At 37.5% G+C, this 20,615-nt stretch overlaps 2 protein-coding genes across 3 annotated transcripts; one reads left to right on the top strand and one right to left on the bottom strand.

Annotated features, from left to right (window-relative positions):
* Positions 1-54: 54 nt before the first annotated feature.
* On the top strand, positions 55-9,660 carry LOC113767624. Its single transcript, XM_027311777.1, has 5 exons — positions 55-230; positions 350-844; positions 2,859-3,230; positions 3,454-7,758; positions 8,368-9,660. The coding sequence occupies exons 2-4, from the start codon at positions 650-652 to the stop codon at positions 7,717-7,719; spliced, it is 4,833 nt and encodes a 1,610-aa protein (XP_027167578.1). The 5' UTR covers positions 55-230; positions 350-649; the 3' UTR covers positions 7,720-7,758; positions 8,368-9,660.
* Positions 9,661-13,083: 3,423 nt separating this feature from the next.
* Positions 13,084-19,360, bottom strand: LOC113767625 (rac-like GTP-binding protein 3). 2 transcript variants are annotated; one of them, XM_027311778.1, is made up of 8 exons: positions 18,999-19,354; positions 18,491-18,578; positions 18,221-18,330; positions 18,071-18,134; positions 16,998-17,062; positions 16,852-16,917; positions 15,759-15,853; positions 13,084-13,521 (listed from the first exon to the last, which is right to left on the bottom strand). In XM_027311778.1, exons 1-8 carry the CDS (start codon positions 19,101-19,103, stop codon positions 13,482-13,484), a joined length of 633 nt encoding a protein of 210 aa, XP_027167579.1. In that variant the 5' UTR covers positions 19,104-19,354; the 3' UTR covers positions 13,084-13,481. The 2 variants fall into 2 exon arrangements, with proteins under 2 accessions (XP_027167579.1, XP_027167580.1); XM_027311779.1 differs by lacking the exon at positions 15,759-15,853 and having other exon boundaries at positions 18,999-19,360.
* Between the last annotated feature and the right edge of the window lie 1,255 nt (positions 19,361-20,615).

Genomic DNA, 20,615 nt, shown 5'->3' with positions numbered 1-20,615 from the left:
CTTCTCCACGAGGGGTACCCCGAAGTACAACTCCTTTCTCTTTTGCCGTCTGTCAATCCTCGCTATCTTTCTCTCTTTCTCTCTCTCTGTCGCAATTCTATATATTTTTTTTCTCTCTCTCTTTTTCTCGTCAGTCTTTTATTGCGAAGAAGTCTTCGGTTTTTTATTTAGCCCTCCGCTATTTATATCTTACTACTTTCTCTCTCTAAATCCAAAATTTTGTATCTCAGGTCTGCTTTCTTTCTCTGCTATGTCTTTTTTATTGTATAATTTGCGTGATATATGCGTTTGTGTGGTTATTGGATGAATTGGATCTGAGATATTGGATTTTGGAATTTGATTTGTGCAGATCGGGGAATTGAAGGTGCAGGAGTGGAATTGGGTTGAAGAAATTAGGGTTTGATTGAAATTGGGAGCGATCTAGGGTTTTGTTGCTTTGAAGGGTGTGTGAGAAAGTCTAGGGTTTTTTTTTTGAATCGGGGGTTTGCTTAGGGTCTTGGGGAATTTGCGAATTGGACTGGTTTTGATGGTGTATTTGTGTATTTCGGGGGAATTAAGAAAGGTCTTAATGTGAAGAAGTTGATTTGATGGTGGCTGGAGGAGAACGAATTAATGGTATTATTGGGGAAAATGCGAGTCGAATGTTATTATGCATGGGAGGGAACAGAGGGAAGGTGAGAGTCATCATCGGAGGATTGTTGTTGTTCGGAAAAGTGGTTGCGGCGGTCAGCACATGCGGTCTGTCCCTTTGAGCACGACCAGAAACAGTTTAGCTGACGGCGGCGGTGACTCGAGTCTTATTTCTACTGTTATTACCATAATTTCTAGTGATTCCTTCTGCAAGGTACTACCTTGGTGGGTTTTTCAATTTTAGTTTTATTTTATTTTTGGGTGGAAGTGCCTAATTTTGATTTTTACATCTTTGGGTTGTTTTGATTGATTCTAAAAGGCGACTTATTTATTGGTAATTTGTTGTTTTTCCTTTTTGGGTTTCACTTATTAAGACATATAGGGAAATGTTCTTTCCTGTGCCTGGGGGAAAAGTTATGGATTTTGCTTCTTTGGATTGTGAAAAATATGTGATCGAGCAAGGTTTGATTATCTTAGCCATTTTGTTTTAGTCTTACGGCAGAAGTTATGGATTTCCCTCTTTGGGAAGGGGAGAGTGTAAATATTAGGCAATTGGTGTTGTGACACGTTCATGGGGCTCTTTAATTGATCTTTGGGCTATCAGGAGCATATTCTAATCCCGCACGGTCAGTTGTCAGGAGCTAGCATTTTGTGATTCAGATTTTCATTTGTTATGTTCTTTGTCCTGTATCTTTTTGACTCCGAGAAGAATGTTTCTTTTTTCGTGAATGAATTTGGATTGTAAAGCATTGCTGTCAGAAAGTTTAATCTTGTATCTGATGGTTGAAAGGTGCTGTTTATTATCTTATAATCTCCATATTCTGATGTTGTGATTGCTGTAGTTTGAGTTGGATTAGTGCTTATGTTACCTTTAATGTATGTGATACTCGTTTCTAATTCTAGAAATAGGAAATGGCTGTTAAACATGTACTCAAAATCTGAGTAAATGTGTTTGAAAAATGAATTTGTTATAGGCCAAACAATTATGGTTTTCTGTGATCAGGTTTTCCCTGTGTCATTATGTCTTTCGGAAGCTTGTAGTTTGTTGAGGATGATGTCATTCCATCTGTATTGAAATTTTGTGACACTGAAACTCAAGATTTTGCATACAAGGTTTGTGATGATAAACTGATTGTTGAGTGGAAGATACTGTTGGTTGGCATTTTTTCCCCTACCTAAATTTTAGAATTATTTGGTGGGAGTATGGACATCGAAGAAAATTTTGCAGGAGGAACTTGCCTTGAATTTCAGTTTTTTTTTGGGTTTTTTTTTCTTTTTTTTTTGGTATGACATTGGGTTTCTTGGGAAGGAACAAAAAGAAAAGTTTGCTTGAATATGACTATCAGATCATGCATAAAATTGGGTTTTGTTTTTAGGACAGGCATCTCACTATGAATGTTTGTGTCGGCCACAGTGATGAACAATATGTAAAAGAGTCCTTTTATCACCTTTTCTTAAGGTGGAAAGTCTTATGGAACATCTGAAGCTTAATTTGCAGCATTCTGGACTTTTGCACCCTTGTGGCGTCTGTAATTTGCTTTTGCTTCATTTGTGTGTCCAATCTCAATGTTGAAATCTTAAATGGCTCCTCAATTATTGAGGATATTGTGGGCGCTGCGCTGTTATTGAAGAAAGAATGAACAAATTTTTTTGGAAGATTAAAGTTAGATTACTATTTAATAACTGGTCCACGTACCAAAAGAAAATAGGCTGGTGTTTGAGTGACCTAGCTTTTTGGTTATTCATGGTTAGTTGCTGATACCCTAGATTTCTACTGGAATATATTTTTTTAATAGATTCTACTTGTGTTTGAGAGATATCTATCCTGGGCTTCTTTGGCTACTATTTGCCACATGTACCAAGAGAGATAGATGCATTGGATTTTGTTGTGCACAATCTGGTGGGTCTGCACAAGTTTTTGAGATCTTCAGCATTTGCTGCACGTGTTCTTCTTTACCATGAGTAGATCACTGGATGCATCAAATCAATAAACTGGACAAGTTCTAGTTATTTTTTTATTATGTGCAGATGTATCAGACACTTCTACTCTGGCTGGCCCAATTTTTTTCCATTTTCTGACATTAATTAGGACAATTAGTATAAGCTTGCCCCTTTTAGTCATATTATTTCTCTTCCAGCAGTTACTTTGTAAGTGTGCCTGCTATTAGTCTATCTGAGGCATTTTATTTGTCATTTGTTGACAACAATTCTGATTTCTTGTTTTGTAGGATGGTCGCAGAATAAGTGTGGGTGACTGTGCTCTTTTTAAGCCTCCTCAGGATTCTCCACCGTTCATCGGCATAATTCGTTGTTTGAGACCTAGTAAAGAGAATAACTTGCAACTAGGTGTTAATTGGCTCTATCGACCGGCTGAGTTGAAGCTTGGCAAAGGCATCCTCCCGGACGCCGCGCCAAACGAAATCTTTTATTCTTTTCATGAGGATGAGACTCCAGCTGCATCGTTACTACATCCGTGTAAAGTTGCATTCCTTCCTAAAGGTGTTGAACTTCCTTCAGGGATATCCTCCTTTGTCTGTCGGCGAGTTTATGACATTGATAGCAAGTGTTTATGGTGGCTAACCGATCAAGATTATATTAATGTGAGTTTTGTTAGCTATTGGTCTTGGTTCATATTCTTTTTAATTGACTGATCTTCCCTTTCTGTATGTTGGGAAAATTAAACAGACAGATTTCGTTTCTTTCATTCGCAGATGGGTAGTGGGTGGGCTTGGAAAGATAATGCTGAATGCTTTTCCTTGTCCAATTATCTCATGCTGAATTCTTTGCTACTTTGAGCTTATTTTCTTTTGAAACTCTTTATAGGAGCGACAAGAAGAAGTAGATAAGCTCTTACAAAAATCAAGAATAGAGATGGATGCGTCCTTTCAGTCCGGCAACCGTTCTCCAAAACCAACAAATAATTCAGTGTCTACATCACAATTTAAACCAAGTTCTGATAATGTGCAGAGTAGTGCAACTTCTCTTCCCACTAAGGGAAAGAAAAGGGAGCGTGGAGACCAGGCCTCTGACCCTGTTAAGCGAGAACGTTCTCTGAAGCCAGATGATAGTGATTCTGGCCTTTACAAATCTGAAAGCTTTTTGAAATCTGAGATTGCAAAGATGACAGAGAAGGGAGGGGTTGTAGATTCAGAATCTGTTGAGAAACTTGTCCTACTTATGCAACCAGATAAAGTGGATAAGAAGTTGGATTTAATTAGCCGTTCAATGCTTGCAGGTGTTGTAGCTGCCACTGATAAGCTTGACTGTCTTAACCGATTTGTGCAGCTGAAGGGCTTGACTGTGTTTGATGAATGGCTTCAGGATGTCCATAAAGGGAAGATTGGTGATAGTAGTGATAAATCTGCTGAGGACTTTCTGTTGGTTCTACTTCGTGCTCTTGATAAGCTTCCTGTGAACCTGCTTGCCCTACAAACATGCAACATTGGCAGATCCGTTAATCATTTACGGTCACACAAAAACTTGGAAATCCAAAAGAAAGCAAGGGGTTTAGTTGACACTTGGAAGAAACGAGTTGAGGCTGAAATGAATATGATTGATGCAAATACTGGTTCAACTCAGGCCACTTCGTGGCCGTCCAAATCACGCCTTCCTGAGGCTCATGGAGGCAGAAGTAGTGGTGGATCTGGTGATGTTGCCTTGAAGAGCTCGGTGACACAGCTTTCAGCATCTAAAACAATGTCAATTAAGGTTTCACAAGTGGAAACTGCTGGGAAGTCTGCATCCCCATCTCCAGGTGCAATAAAATCGGCTTCGTCGCCAGCATCAGGCAAGGATAGTCAACCGAGAATTACCACTGGTAGTACTTCTGATATTCCCTTGTCAACTAGAGAAGAGAAGAGCAGTAGTTCTAGTCAGTCTCACAATTACAGTCAATCTTTCTCAGGAAAGGAAGATGCTAGGACTTCTACTGCTGGGTCAATGAGTGTCAATAAGATCTCAAGTGGTGGCTCAAGGCACAGGAAGTCGGTGAACGGCTTCCCTGGGACATTGGTGTCTGGAAGCCAGAAAGAAACAGGGTCAAGTAGAAATTCCTCAATCCACCGAACCACTGCTCAAGAGAAGTTTGTAGCAATGGGTGAAAAGGTGTTTGAGACGTCTGTTGTTGATGGGGCCACTCCCAAGTTGATAGTTAAGCTACCCAACCGGGGACGAAGTCCTGCTCAAAGTGTTAGCGGAGGATCTTTTGAAGATCCCTCTATTATGAGCAGCCGTGCTTCTTCTCCTGTGGTTTCGGATAAGCATGAACCATCTGAACGTACAAAAGAAAAGGCTGATGCAGGTCGGGCTAATGTTATTTCTGATGTGAATGCAGAATCATGGCAGAGTAATGATTTTAAAGATTTACATACTGGGTCTGATGAAGGTGATGGGTCTCCTACAGCTGTTCCTGAGGAAGACCGAAGTAGACCTCCTGAAGATGGTACAAAAGTCCCTGAGGTACCCAAAGCTGCTTCATCATCATCTGGGAATGATTTGAAGTCTGGAAAACTGCATGATGCATCTTTCAGTTCCATGAATGCATTGATCGAAAGCTGTGTAAAATATTCTGAGGCGAGCACACCCGTGTCAATCGGGGATGATGTTGGAATGAATCTTCTTGCCAGTGTTGCTGCTGGAGAAATGTACAAGTCTGACTCGCTTACACCTGCTGATTCTCCACAAGAATGCAGCCCTCCTGTGGAGGAGATTTCTAATGGTGAAGATGCCAAATCAAAATCATCACCTCAAGAAACCTTAGTACGAGAACGATGTGAGCCCAATGATGTTGATGGTGATGATCTTAAGCGGGGTAAATCTGCTAGTTCATGGTCCAAAGATGGAATATGTCTTTCCAAGCAAGCATCACTCCACTCCACTGGAGATAGGAAAGCCGCTGCTGCATCATCTGAAGAGATTTTGCAAGCAACCACAGATCGCTACTCTGAGATGAATGAAAAGTATGATGATATTTTGGTCTCCAGTTCATTGTCACCCACAACGAAGGTAGCTAAGGACAGAAATTTGGATTCTGGTAAACAATCTTCTGAGGAAAAGGGTGTTGAGGTTAAATTAAGTGTCCTTTCAAGCACTGAAGATGTAAAACCTAAAGCTGAAGTTCCATCCAATCCGTCAATGGAGATTGATTGCAAGAAAGATAGTAATGAAATGTCAAACACTGTTGTTCTCACAGAGCAGAAGCCCAAGGCCGAAGAGCTGCCAGCTACTGGATCTATTAAGGATTTAGCTTCAGAAAATGTTGACAGTTGCAAAGTTAGAGAGGCTGATGAGGATCCTGGTGATAGTGGTGTTAATCAGTCTGATGGGGCAACATTGGATCCAAAAACCAATATAATTTCAGCATCTGAAGATAAAAATTTAGATGGTTTGAGTTCAGATGCTACTGACCAAAAAACTGATTGCGTAAAGGCCAATTCTGAAAAGATGGAAGTCGCTGAACCCCATGCATTTGGAACATGTGCCCTGAAAGAGGAACCTACAGTTGGGTCGAAAGAGGTGGTTGGAGACGTAGATTTTAAGGAAGCAAAGAAGTCTGATGCTGAAGTGGCTGAATTGGAGGAACGGGTATCCACTGTGGTTGGTGCTAGGTCCTTAACATCTGTACATGCACCTGATATGGATTCAAAGATGAATTTCGATTTGAATGAAGGCTTAGTTAGTGATGATGGAAAATATGGGGAACCTATCAATTTGTCAACTGTCAATGTGGTTAACTCATTATCTACTACTGTTTCCATGCTTTCCAGTAGTATTCCTGCCTCCATTACAGTTGCTGCTGCTCTCAAAGGTCCCTTTGTTCCTCCAGTTGATCTACTGAGAAATAGAGGGGAACTTGGCTGGAAGGGATCAGCTGCCACCAGTGCATTTAGACCAGCAGAGCCGAGAAAGGTTCTTCAGCTGCCTTTGGGTTCTGCAAATGTTTGTCCTCCTGATGATTCTACAGGCAAAACCAGTCGGCCTCCATTAGATATTGATCTTAATGTGCCAGATGAAAGATTGTTAGAGGATATGGCTTGTAGAGATTCGAGTGCTGAGATAGGTTCAAACCCAGACCATTCAGTTAATCTTGATAGGTCGAGGAATGAACTTACAGGTTCTGCACCTGGTCGCATGTCTGGAGGACTTGATCTCGATTTGAATAGAGTTGATGATGCTAATGATATAACACAATATCCAACAACTAGCATACGCAGATTAGAGGCTCCTGTTGTACCTTTCAAGTCATTATCGTCCAGCTCGAATAATGAGGTCAAAAGGGATTTTGACTTAAACAATGGACCTGGTATTGATGATGGTGTTGCTGAACAGTCTTCATTCACCCAGCATAGTCGGGGAAGCACGCAGTCTGTGCACTCGCTACCGACTCTTGCTGGTCTCCGCTCAAATAACCTTGAAACAGGAAACTTCTCAGCGTGGTTTCCTTCTGGGACTTCTTATTCATCAATTACTATACCTTCAGCTTTATCTGATCGAGGGGAGCAGCCTTTTGCGATCATTCCACCTGGTGCACCGCAACGACTATTGGGTCCTCCTGCTGGTAATCCTTTCAATCCTGACGTTTACCGTGGTTCAGTGTTGTCATCGTCTCCGGCAGTGCCCTTTGCACCGAGCCCGTTCCCTTACCAAATGTTCCCTTTTGGGACTACTTTACCTTTGCCATCTGCTACTTTTTCTGTTGGGTCAAACTCTTTCATGGACTCCTCATCTGGTGGAAGAATTTTTACTCCCCCTGTAAATTCACAGTTTCTAGGACCTGTTGGCGCAGTCTCATCCCAATTTCCAAGGCCTTACATGGTAAGCGTTTCTGACGGTAGCAATAGTGGAGGTATGGAGAGTAATAGGAAGTGGAGTAGGCAGGGTTTGGACCTTAATGCAGGCCCTGGTGTGTTAGATATTGAAGGCAGAGAGGAGTCATTGGCACAAAGACAACTTGCTGTTGGCAGTTCACAGGCGCTAGCAGAGGAGCAAGTGAGGATGTTTCCACTGTCTGGTGGTGTTCTGAAAAGGAAAGAGCCTGATGGAGGGTGGGATGGTGAAGGCTTCAGGTACAAGCAATCCTCCTGGCAGTGAGGTTGTTAAGTATTGCAGAATGAGGAATCTTCTTACTCAGTGAGTTTCTTTTCTTATCTTACATCACGCATGTAGTTGAGTACATATGTGAGTGCAATGGTCAAAGACCGCTTTGCATCTTGCTTTGCTGTTTTTCGCCTTAAATCATGGCATGATTACAATAACTGTTTAAATGAGACAAATGAGTTTTTATGTCCTCAGTAAAGGTTGCTTTCTTCGACTTCAGTTTAAACAAGGAAAAAGAAAAAAGGAAAGGAATGCCAAATCAAGGAAAAGCCAATAAAGGAAATAGGAAAAAGAAGAGATTATGGAATTTTACTGTTGTTTGGAATGCAGTTCCATGCATGTTGACTGTGTAAATAGTCTACTGTTTTTACTGTGCCCAATTTTTATTTGAAACCATTGCTGTACATGGAGAAAGAAAGATGAAATTAGCCTGGGGGATTTCATTGATGGAGTTATTGTACCTAAGAAATGGTTTCATGTAACTTTGTTGGACTGATGATGTGACTATTTCTTGCATTTTTGCCACATGCATTTTATTGAAGTTTGTGGATTTGGGAAATTGGATGTGAAGTTCTATTGGCTTTAGTCAGGCCTTTTTGTGCTCTTTTCAGTGACTCTTTGGTTGCTATATGCTGTTTGCAGCTCTCAAAGGGACAGTGTCTGACCTGCATGTATATGATCTCATCATCATTGGATGGGTCTTCTCCTGGAGGACAGCTAGTAAGTGGACATTTTCCTCGACCTATTCAGCCGCTCAGAAGCTTGGCGAATAGGTGCTCAATTGGGCTTTGCTAGCTCTTCAACCCAGCAAACTCTTCTGGGTGGGTTTAGATCTTTTTCTTCTCTGTAATATTAACTGTCGGAAATCTGTGATGCGCTGATAGCAGATATTGATACGATGCATCACACATGATATAGGTCTCAATGTCTCTCAATCCAGCTATTCTGGTAATCCAGCTATTCTGGGTATGGAGGTTGGATTATGGTTGGATTTCTGAACTAATTAAGGAAAGCTTTTGTATGTGCTTTGTTGTTAAATTGTCCAGCTTTGCTTCTTAGTCCTTTCTCGTCCCTATTGCATATATATAAGTAGGGTTGACACCGAATTTTGGCACTAAAGCTTTTCTTTATTTAGTAGGTTCGGCTGCTCTTGTATCCTAAAATTTGTTTAAATTTCTAACTGTAGCTGGCGGTCTTATTGTACCTTGAGCTGTATTCTATGCAAACAAAAGAGGTTCCTCTTATTTATACAAGTTGTCCAAAGTGAATATTGTTTAGGATTCCCTTGGTTGTGATAATTGAAGGTTTTAGTTCCTTAAAAGGAACAATTGAAAGGGGACTCGAGTGGAATTTTGTTCATTGGAATGTGGCTGCATTTTGGACTGCAATAAATACTTACAAGCTGGTACTTACCTTATGATTCTGTTCATGGTTATCAGCAGAGCTTCTCTTAACTCTCTTGCAACCCTCGAAAACACCCACCGAGGCCCCTCGCTCTCTCTCTCTCTCTCTCTATGTGAGGTTTTTTGGAGCAAGGATAAGGTTGGTAGTCATATGTCTGTGAGGTACTAGGCATTTTACATACATGAAACAAACAAAAGTAGTGTGTTTCGTGTTTACTTTCCCCACCCACCTCTATCTCTCTCTCCGTCTCTCCATTAGGGCATTGAAAATGGCAACACAAGTCGCTTGTGATTCCAGACGTTGCAGTTGAATAAATTTGTTGATCGTTTCTTCCAGTTTATAAAGGAAGAGCTGTTTCTGGTACTGAAACTGCAGTCTGTTTACAGCAGTCATTGATGATACTTGTAACGGGAATATTCACTTACTTCTTGCCTCTGCTGTATAAGACATGAAAAGCCTAGTGGTTGCAATGGGGATTTCTCAACCTGTTGGTGGGGAAGTTCATTATGTACTTTCTGCTGGATTTCTGTTTTTCTGTTCTCCTGCTACTTTGTGTAATAACAGGGTTACACTCGACTCAGGTACCAAGTATTTTCTTCACATGCCTTGTTTCAGTTGGTTTGACTGCATATGTGACATTATTTCAGTTATACTTTGTAGCCTTAGCAGTGTTAATGCAGAATAATGTTTGTCCAATTGAATTCCTTAGCAAACAGAGGGTACTTCATTAGCAGAAAATTGCTAGTGTTATTGAAGGGGATGTATACATCTGGAGATTATGTATGGCTAATATACCTGTTGGAAATGGTTATTTTGCCAAGTGTGTTCCAAGTGGAGTCGGAAAATCTACTTGTTTTTGGCATCTTAACAAAACCGGAAATTATATGTTACTAGTAGGAGAAATGGTGCTTCTGATTGTTTATGGGTACCTTTTTATTTGTTGTTACTTTCATTTTGGGGGCAGTTAGTGTCATCTCATAGACCAATCACCAATGTTATTATGGTTGGTTTGTTAAAAGTATGCCAATCCCTCAACAGTTGAATACACCGTTTAAGTTGGTTATCCAGTTTTTATAAAAGGACTTCTGCTTGAGATTACATTCTTGAGAAATTGGGTGAGGCGATGGCACCTTTTTCTCCTTGTACAACAAATGGTTTCGCAGGTGATAGTTTAGGATATTTCTCTGAACACTTTTTTGGCAAAGGCAAACTGTTAAAGTCAGCCGTTGGGAGGCTGATCTGGTGTAAAGAATGCACTTGAATACTAGTTTTGAAGCACTGTAGAAATGCAGTTCCAGTTTCGTCTTATTTCAGTTCATTGTTTTAAATAAAGGCTTTTCTGGGTTCAGTTGGTCTAGGTGAGTCCGTTGGTGCATGCATCCTTGGAAGTCTTCACAGAAATTTTCGTTTCTTATGATCAAACGGGTAAATAGTGGAAACAAGCACACAAAGGTCAACCAAACATCCCACAGAATTCAAAATGCTGTCCAGTAAACAACATTGCCCTGGATTGGCATGAATTAACCTTACTCAACATATATAGACGCCATGAATTGAAGTTTAGGTCATATTTTGCATTTTTTTTCCTGTTGGTCTTACATCTTACATTTTATCAGGTTCACAGGCGGCAAGAACAAGTACATTGTCGCGATCTTTGACAACTAAGTCTTTAATTATATGTAGTGATGTGTGATTGTGAGCTATCCCCTCCCCCCCCCACACACACACCCAAAAAAAAATTAGCACTTTAAAATTTTACAATTGTAATCGTTAATTATATGTAGTGATGTGTGATTGTGAGGTTTTCCCCCGCTAAATTAGCACTTTTAAAATTTTACGTGAATGGAAGTATTCAATAGATATATCACACATTACTCATATTGTTAGGCAACATGTGACATCAAACACATAGGTGTTGTAATTTGCGAAATTATTGTGCTGAGTGGAAATGTATTCCTATAGATTTAGTGGATTACAAGATATTAGAACTTGCAAAATGCAAAATTTGGATTTTTTTGTTGTTTTTGTTGTGGTTGTTTTGGGGGGGGGGGGGGGGAGGAAAAGATTGAGGTCAATAGAGGATATCACACTTTTTCCTCAGATGCTTCCTAAATTGTTCCCAGAAGCCTTAGTAAATCCTCAAAGTTCACTTTTGCGGCTTGACTTTTGATGTTGGTAGATTTCATTGGTAGCTGTAATTGCTGAATTTTTGGGCGCGACGTCAGGATAAAGAAGAGGGCTTAGCTCAGGAACTTTTGACCGATTCATGGAAGAAGTTTGAGGTATTGTGTGTGGCAGGGATGGAAGCGTGGAAAATGGTGGGAACTTTCTAGGGGACAAACTTCTTTGGGGCTTGACTTCTGTTTCTTGACTTTTTCCGAACCTGAGGAAAATTGTCCACAACTTTCAGTTTCACAAACTCCTTTTTTTTGTGAGCTACAACTTTGACAAACTTCAAGGGAGGTTTATAAAAAGTAGATTATTGTGGGTTAACAATTGCACCCTCTTTATTTAATTAGAGTTCTTGCCATGCTCTTCTTCTTAATTTCCCAAATAGATAGCCAAATTAGTACCTTTTCTCCAATGGAAAACCAAGAGTAAATCTTGTCGTGTCATCCTAGGAAAAGCAAAGATTGGCTATCCAGTCTTGCACTGGATGCTTTAGATTTTTAGATATTACAATTTGAAGAAATTTGGAAGCAACAATTTGAAGGAGTTTCAAAATTCAAAGGGTGAAATTGAGGAAATTCATGTGTGGATGGCTGGATGGATAGAACCCAATTCTCAGAGCACTGAACTTTGAAATTTGAAGCTGGAATTAAGAATCACGTCGACAAAGACTAGATTGAGCAAACAAGTGGCTTGGTCCAGTTAACTAGAGGCATTTAATTTAATAGCTTCTGAAAAACTGGGTTTGTGTGGATAGAGTATTATTTGAAATAATTATTGGAACATTTTTTTGTGATGTGATATATGTGAAATAAAAAGATAAATAGAAATTTTAAAAGGTAGGTTGAAAAATATGCTTATGATGTAAGTTAATTATTATTTGAAAAACTAATAGGTTTGTTTAGGTTAAATGTTTGTTTGGACAGTGAAATTATCCCAAATAATATTTTGCTTGCATCAAAAACACATTTCTCAATTCACCTTTTTATATTATCAACCACTTTTTTATTTCACATACATCACATCACAAAAAATACTACAGTAATTATTTCAAATAGGGAAAATGATCGGTTTCATCCTTCACATTTCACAAAAATATTCTTTTCGTCCCTCACTTTTAAAATGAAGCAATTTCGTCCTTGACATTTAAAAATTAAGATTATTACATCCCTGAACCCAAATTTCAATCTGAATCAAACCACCAATCAACCTGATTACAAATTTTGGGGGTGTAATTGGTAGATCACTTGGTTTACTCAACTTGATATTCATGTAAACTTTAATGAACCTAAAAAGAAAAAAGAAAAAATTATAATATAAAAAAGAAAGATTAATCTTTTCTACATTATCATTGTATATGCTGACGGTTTTATGTACCACCATATCATTTTAATTTAAGTTTAAACACCAAATTTTATATTTATGATACACATTTAGATTCGCAAGCGGATATACTAACGGTGCATGAAAAGATTTATCAAAAAAAAAAAACTCTACTATTCCAAGACAAAGAATGGCCTTTTATGTTATAATTTTTATTTTTTTGGTTTAATAAATGCCATGTGAATACGATGAAGTTGACCGAATGATCTATCAATTTTATTTTCGAAATTTATTACTGGGTTATTGGATGGTTTGATTCAGATTGAAAATTAGGTTCAGGGATGTAATAGTTTTAATTTTTAAATGTCAGGGACGAATTTGCTTCATTTTAAAAGTGAGGGACGAAAAGAATATTTTTGCGAAATGTAAGGGATGAAACAGGTCATTTTCCCTTTCAAATAATACTCTATCCAAATCGTGCCTTTTCCTTGGGACATTCATTGATTAGCATATCAAATGGTGAAACAGGCAATCTGTTGAATCTCTAAACTCAGATTGCTATAGCATCAGCAAATCTATTTTGTAAGCTATAGCAGGCACAATATATCAGCATTGCAATTCTTCTTGCCTTTACATAGAGAAGAGTAGGAATAAAGAAACAATACTATGGAACTTCTTCGAACATCTGGATAAATGCGAATACAAACAATGCTATGGACATTCTTCAAGCATCTGAATTAAATTTGCAAACAACTTTTGAGGTCCTACCAGGCTGCATTTGTACTTCGAACAACATATCAGAAAGCACCACCACATAGCGTTAGTATGTCAAACTTATTGACCTCTACCAAGAAAAGGTCTCATTTCAGACAGACGAGGCTTCTTCCACAAAAGATGCTTCTGCAATTACAGACAAACAATGTCAATTAACAGTGGCAGAAAAGTATTATTTTACACAGGTTAAGTTGCTTCCTCGCAGTCAAACTCAGTGACAGAAAGCGAAAGGCAGGTATATCTTTAAAAAGATCAACAAAAGATGCAGGATTCGCTCAAATTCTGAACTGCTGGAACCAAGCAAATTAGCAAGAATGCGCGGAAGGCATTTATATCAAAAAGCTTCACTTCTAACGGAAACCCTGTCTTTCTAGTCTATCAGGCAAACAAGAGAGTCATGTCAACATAGTCTAGATTGATCCTCAAATGCAGTTTTTAGCAACAGTTGTATCTGTTATTTCAGGACATAAACCTATTGAAATGGGATGCAAGGTTATTTCATCAAGGGAAAAGAAAAAAGGATGCAAGATTTCCATGGGCAAACCACATATGAAACTGAGTGGCCTAAGTTGGAAAGGAAGAAAGGAAAGAGACAGAGCAGTAATATGGTGAAGACGTTTGATGGAGTCCACACATAAAAGCAGAAGAATTCTGAAGTAATAAAAGTGGCGAGTCCCTTTAATCCTCACTGCATAGTCTCCAAACAGGAGAATTTTGAATTTACAGTACATGTATGTAAGAAGAAAAGAGGTCCAAATACCAGACAAATCCAACCTCATTCACTAAAGATGGTGGATGACAAGACTTGTGAATCTGAAGTTTTCCCCAATGCTGACATTACTCCTGTTGAAAGTATTATACAGTCTTTTTTAAACTACAATTGGATACTAAACCTTCTAGAGTACGATGAAAGCTTCATGGATAGGCAATCGGATATATACGAAGATTTCACTGAATTTACTGTCACTAATTATTTATGATTCCTTGGGCTATTCTCTCCAAGAAAAGTTTACACAGAATGGACTTTCTTTCACTTCAATTTGTCACACCATGATCTGTTGTGATGAATGATTGCCAAGATTTTATGCTATTTATATACTTTTAAACTATTGATCAGTAAAGTTACAGGGGAATTAACTTTTACAACATTTATGGCAGTACACATACTGATACACTGATTACACATAATTCAAACTCCTATATAATGCCCGCTAAGCTGCAACATTTATTAGCTAATTCAGAAAGTGTGACCAGAAATCTCCATATTACCAGTACGAGCCTCCATAAACATCAAATTCCAGTGTACTAAAGTAGTTATCCTTTACACCCAGCTTCAATAAATGCTGATTTCATCGCACATTCTATGTCCACCAGTAAGTTCTCAATCAGAAAATTATGCACATTATCACAATGATAGCAAGATACTTAAGATGCAAGGATTGAAATAAAAGTATCCCCCAAGTCTCAAAGCAAACTAGTCCAAGCAGAAATCAAGTACCAGAGGAAACAAGACACTCATTTAAAAAAAAATGAAAAAAATAAAACCTCTCACATTTGAATATATCACACTTACAAGTATATTCTGCATATTTCTCTCCAAAGGATTTCTCACTCCCAAAGTTACCCATTTATCATTCATGTCTTGTAGATTGAATTGAGTATCCTTCTCCTTTTGGTACCATTCATCAACCTATTGCTACCTGGCATCTGCTAACTGACTTTGTCTTTCAGCAATAAAAAGTTTATTCCATATGATTTGTTTTACAGTATATGAAGTCTTTAGTCATGCCTTTTCTCCAATGGTTGGTTACCACATTTATAGTGTGCTAAAGATGGACATGTACTACTTGTCCTAAGTCGATACTCCGAGGTGATTCATGCTTTTCATAGTCTGAAAATTTTGGGACTTTCCATGGGTTGAAAACTTGAAATTTGGGCTCGGCAACTCTCCATAGGCCAGTTTATGATGCCCAGTCAAGAATTCATTCATCACCACCTTAAACCAGAAAAATCTCATTTTATAAAATTTTAAATTTCTTAATGGGTAGATCTTGTATAATAGAATCATTTCTTTCATCGCTTTAAAAAAAAAAAAAAAAAAAAAGAATCACTTCTTTCATCTGGCATAGATAAAAATCCAACAAACAATCACTTTGAAACTGCTTTCAACTTAAAAAGAGTAACAAATAGAGTTAATGAATAGTAACCGTGAAAGACAAAACACAAGAAGAAGTAGCAGCTGATGTGGAAAGCAAGCTTTTTATGAAGAAATATAGAAACAAATTTGAATATCAAATGAAGTTTGTGGGCAGCAACCCTTAATATGAAAATGTCCAAAAAAGCAGAAATATTTAGTTACTAACACGAGACATCCTCTGCGTTGCTTTTTCTTCTCCCTTTGTTTCTGAGGCGGCTTGATAACTACCTTAATCGCAGCATCAAAGACTGATTTCACGTTCTGTTATAACATGAAGAGGCACAAGTCAACCAGTTCAGACAAAAGGACAAACAAGCTAAAGAACAAATTCACAGACAGGCAAGGTAGTGGAAATACCCAGCCGAGAAGAACTCCAGGAAAGAATCTCTATACACTTAGGTACAGATGATATCTAATTAATAGAATCCCTATAGAAAACCACCACCCATCCAGCAGAAAAAATAAAAAAATTAAAGCAAAAACTGAATCTAGAGAAAACCTCGAGTAAAAAATGATACCATTTATTTCAATTGTTTCAAATACCAAGTACTATGCAACCCTCTAAGTGAGACCCATATAACTAGGAGCCATCTTCCATCATAAGTACAATAGAAGATCTCCCAAGTAAAATTTCAAATGGAAGTTGCGACACGTTACTGCCAGCTGAAAAACCTACTATACTCAGACAACTAAGAGAGGAATCAAGTACTTTTGTGCAGAACTGTAGTTACTTGTTATGGTTTAGTAAAAATGGCTTCAAGCTATGAGATTGGACTTCTAGCAATTAGTGATCAGTCCTTCACCAGAACTAATCCTAATAGATGCTAAATACTTACTCTGCAGTTACTAATCATGTATACATAAAAACTATCCCTTCACTCTCCTAATCCAAAAGTCTCAAAATATTGTATCTTCCTTTATATTATATGATGGTTTGGTACAATTGTTATGGCCGAAATTTGAGAATCTCGTTTAAGATGCATAAGCTCTGGGAAGGTAATTGTGTTAAAGAAGAAGAAAATATTCAGAGTAGGTTCACAATGCTAGACAAATTTCATTCTAAAAGGATCCTTTTCTTTTAATTCAGTGAGGCTGACAAGCAATAAATTGGCTTATTTAATATGCATAGCCTCATCCAAAAGTAAGTCAAAGTAAAGAAGAATGAAATGACACCAAACGCCACTCTAGAATCTCATTTGTCTTTTTCAGATAAATTCCTATAAGAATTTACATTAAAAAAAAAAGGCTGCTTTACCTACCTGCTGGGTTTTAGAACTGCATTCTATATAGAAGGCAGCACCAATTTGTTTGCGAAGCTCCTCCCCCTAATTGTTTACCAATAATGATCAGTTATTTCATATCAGATTGTACCCAAAAATAGAGAAGCTAATGAGGATAATTATACCTGTGCAGTAGTCACAGGAACTAATCCAGGATGGTCAGCCAAGTAATGTTTATCCTCACGAAGGTCTGCAACCCAATCAAGATGCAATTGTTCACCAAATAATTCTTTTTGCTTTATTACACTTGACATGCTTCACGAAACATATTGAAAGAATAGAAGACAATAATTTCCTTTTAACACCCAAAATGGATAGAGAAAAGAGGTTTGTTTTGCATTTTAATAATGTATAATATGACATATACAGAAGATACCAACTCTTGGTGTTAAAGAAAGGATCTTCTTCACGTGACATGTGCCAAAGTTTTGACATCATCGATGGGTCTTGACCTTCTACTTTCAGTTTTAGTTAAAGCCTTTCACTTGATAATAGCAAGACTCAAAACTCCAGGGGCTTCCATAAATTCTATCGTTCGATCTAGTTTTCCACTTTTTTCATTCATTACAGCCTCTGAGTTCCTCCAGAAATCTCTTCGCCTATCTATATTTTGGATGCCTCTATTATACCTAATATGTTCATTTACAGTGGAAGAAAACACAAATCTTGCAGGAAGTAGGTCTATGAGAAAGGGGTTTTTCAATTTCAATAGAAATAGGTAATTGAATGTGTAATTACCCTTTCAAGCAAAACAGAGGCCCTTGACGGACAAATAGGTGTTATAGGCAGTTATCTCCATTATAGAAAGTCTGCTCTTAACGAACTGATGCAGCAAAGTAGCTACAGAAACCAAAGGAGATATTCGCCAGTGCAGGACAATAAACCGCTCGAGCCACAGGAGGATAATTAAGCACAAAACTAATCACCCAAACATCAGACATGTGAAGGAATGCTGCAGAATTGGAGTAGAGTATTTCTGGATTTTACCAAACACTGACTAACTCTGTCCCAGCTTTCCACCGGAGGATGATTAAGGGAATTCTCGAAGGTATTTTTTATAATTTTTACTTGGTTGTTAAATGATTTTCCAAAATAACATTACCAGTATATGGGTAAAATGTGATTGTTTATGAAACGACTAAAATCTTGATAACACAACGATACGAACACCTGGAGACTTTTGAAATTCTTATCTTACCAAGCTTGGTGCCAACCAAAACCACTGGGATTCCAGGCGCAAAATGATGAAGTTCAGGGATCCACTGAACAAGAAATTTTCATACAGAGATCAAACTAAAAGTGAATACCTACTGTAATACAGAACTAAGAAAATTGCAAGCAAATCTACCTTTTTAAGGATGTTCTCATAGCTTGCACGACTAACTAATGAAAATGCCAGGACAAACACATCAGCTCCTCGGTAGCTTAGTGGCCTTAAGCGATTATAGTCCTCTTGCCCTATCAATAAAATTGTAGCAGGCAGTCAGATTTTAAATCAAGTTTGTTGGCTAAGGAACATATTGAATTGAAACTTTCCCAGATGGAAATGATCTTTAGTCAGAAATTGGACGTAAAGATTGAAACTTTATTAGTACGTCAATTTCCAAATCATACATACCAGCTGTGTCCCAAAGGCCTAAGTTGACAGTGGTGCCTTCGACCACCACATTTGCACTGAAATTATCAAACACTGTCGGTATGTAATCCTGATTCACAGAAAATCTTCAACAACTCAGAAAGAAATGTACAATATAATCAAATTATACAAAAGATGAAAAGAATATTCAATTAGCCGTCATTGCATTCTTTCTCAATTTATTTTCTTCAAATAGGCACAAGTATAAAAAACATGCATTCCAAAAAGCGGAAAACACAGAGCCCAAACAAAAAGAACAACGGAAGAAGCAAACCATGAAACCTACCCACAAAACAGAACTTTTTCCTTCAGTCAGTAAAATCTTAAAAACCACCCAAAAAAAAAAAATGCAAAGAAGCTGCAAGCCCATATGCGGAAAAGGGGAAAAGGGTCATACTAAGACAATTCCAAGCATTTGTCACCAATTTCAAGCCATAGAAGATAGAACCCATAAATTTTTTTCGCTTGTTAAAAGAAGTTAAGAACTCACAGTGGGAAATTTGTTACTGGTATAGCAAATTAGCATGCAAGTCTTGCCAACAGCACCATCACCCACAGTCACACACTTGATGAATCTTGAAGCACTTGTAGCCATTTGGACATCAAAATTTTCAAACTTTAAAGAAGCAGAAAGGCCTTAAGAATTGATAATACTAATCAAATGAAGCGGAAGAAAACACAGAAAAGGACAAAAGGGATGATGTTTATGGTGGTTGAGTGGGTGATGACTGATGGGCAGGTTTTTTTTTTCCTTTGGGCTTTATGAAACAAGAATACAGAGAAAAGAGAGAGTAGGAAAAGAGTGAAAAAAGAGCATGAGCATAGGTGTGTAGGTCACATGATTCTCACAGGGTCACTCTCTTGCTGCTGGCTGTCGCACAACTGTGACTCTGGTCCTCAAAGATTGAATATCTAGTTTCTAAAAATTCATTTAAAATCAAATTTAGTGCCTAAGGTTTCCAATTTACATTGAGAAAAGTCCAATTGACAAAATCTAAGTTACTAACTTCCTATTACACTAATTCACAAAAAAAAAAATTCCTATTACACATGGTGAGAAATTACAAGAAAATTATATGCACTTTAGTCAATATTTTATAACAAATACACTTATATAATAGCCCTAACAATAGATATACATCTCTTTTTTTTTTTTTTGGTCAAGATTCTTCTTCTTCTTCTTCTTCTTTTTTTTCACTTTTGTATAGGAAAGAGAGGTAAGATTTAAAAAATAGGGAGGGGAAAGAGGGATTGGAACCCAGAATTTATAATTCTTGGACCCCCAACCAACTCTCAAAAACGATTCAGGAATTAAGAAAAAAAATTTATTCTTAGGGTGGTAAATATCACAATTCTAAGTTGATAATCATTGAGTGTGTTCTTGTTTAGAACATTTATTAGAATGTCATTTTGTGGTGTAATATATGTGTAATAAAAAATTGATTGGAAAATAAAATAGAGATTGAAAAAACACATTCATGATATAAGAAACAGTTTTAACTTGTGTTTACTATTTTGTAATGTTCATATTTAACAATTGCCTAAATTATATGAACTTTACACAGAAATTAGACTTCTAGAGTTCTTGTTCTCACTAAAACTTTGGGGACTGCTAGCAAATTGAAAAAAACAAAAAAAAAAAAACCTGGGGACTATTTATGTGTATTGCACATTCAAGACCAAAATTACTTGATCCTTTTTATTTTCTTTTTGGCTTTGGGCTAATTTTATTTTTAAAAGTAGGGTTTTATTTTCAGTTATTTTAATTGAATACATATATACTTTGACAGTTTTATAGGGCTGGTGTAATTGTAAAATAAAGTATAAACAGACATAGAAAGTTGCATTCTTTATGAGTATATTGGTTGAGATATTGATTTCTGATTAATTACAGCGGTGGGGAGAGAGAAATGAATAAACCGGTCGTATTAAATACTCCCAGAAAAAGTAAAGAGGATTTTGTACACTACAGGGTTTTTCCAAAAAAAAAAAAGAAAAAAAAAAAGGGATTGGCACTTTTTGCTTGGCTTCTCTATTTTGTAGCTTTCATTTGAGTGAGCCTGCTGGTAGAAAAAGCTTAGAACAATGGCAACAACTAATTTAATTA

The sequence above is a fragment of the Coffea eugenioides genome, chromosome 4 (genome assembly GCF_003713205.1).
Source record: "Coffea eugenioides isolate CCC68of chromosome 4, Ceug_1.0, whole genome shotgun sequence".
Lineage (NCBI taxonomy): Eukaryota > Viridiplantae > Streptophyta > Magnoliopsida > Gentianales > Rubiaceae > Coffea > Coffea eugenioides.
The sequence above is the reverse complement of the archived record's forward strand: the minus strand, read 5'-3'. Positions and strand labels throughout refer to the sequence as shown.

Excerpts from the sequence above, each read along its gene's own strand:
- LOC113767625 (XM_027311778.1), bottom strand. The coding sequence starts at position 19,103 with ATGGCTACAAGTGCTTCAAGATTCATCAAGTGTGTGACTGTGGGTGAT. Across the intron at positions 18,579-18,998 it reads CCAGTAACAAATTTCCCACT|GATTACATACCGACAGTGTT; the intron begins GTGAGTTCTTAA and ends TCTGTGAATCAG. Across the intron at positions 18,135-18,220 it reads ATGAGAACATCCTTAAAAAG|TGGATCCCTGAACTTCATCA; the intron begins GTAGATTTGCTT and ends TTTCTTGTTCAG.
- LOC113767624 (XM_027311777.1), top strand. The coding sequence starts at position 650 with ATGCATGGGAGGGAACAGAGGGAAGGTGAGAGTCATCATCGGAGGATT. Across the intron at positions 845-2,858 it reads CTAGTGATTCCTTCTGCAAG|GATGGTCGCAGAATAAGTGT; the intron begins GTACTACCTTGG and ends CTTGTTTTGTAG. Across the intron at positions 3,231-3,453 it reads CCGATCAAGATTATATTAAT|GAGCGACAAGAAGAAGTAGA; the intron begins GTGAGTTTTGTT and ends AACTCTTTATAG.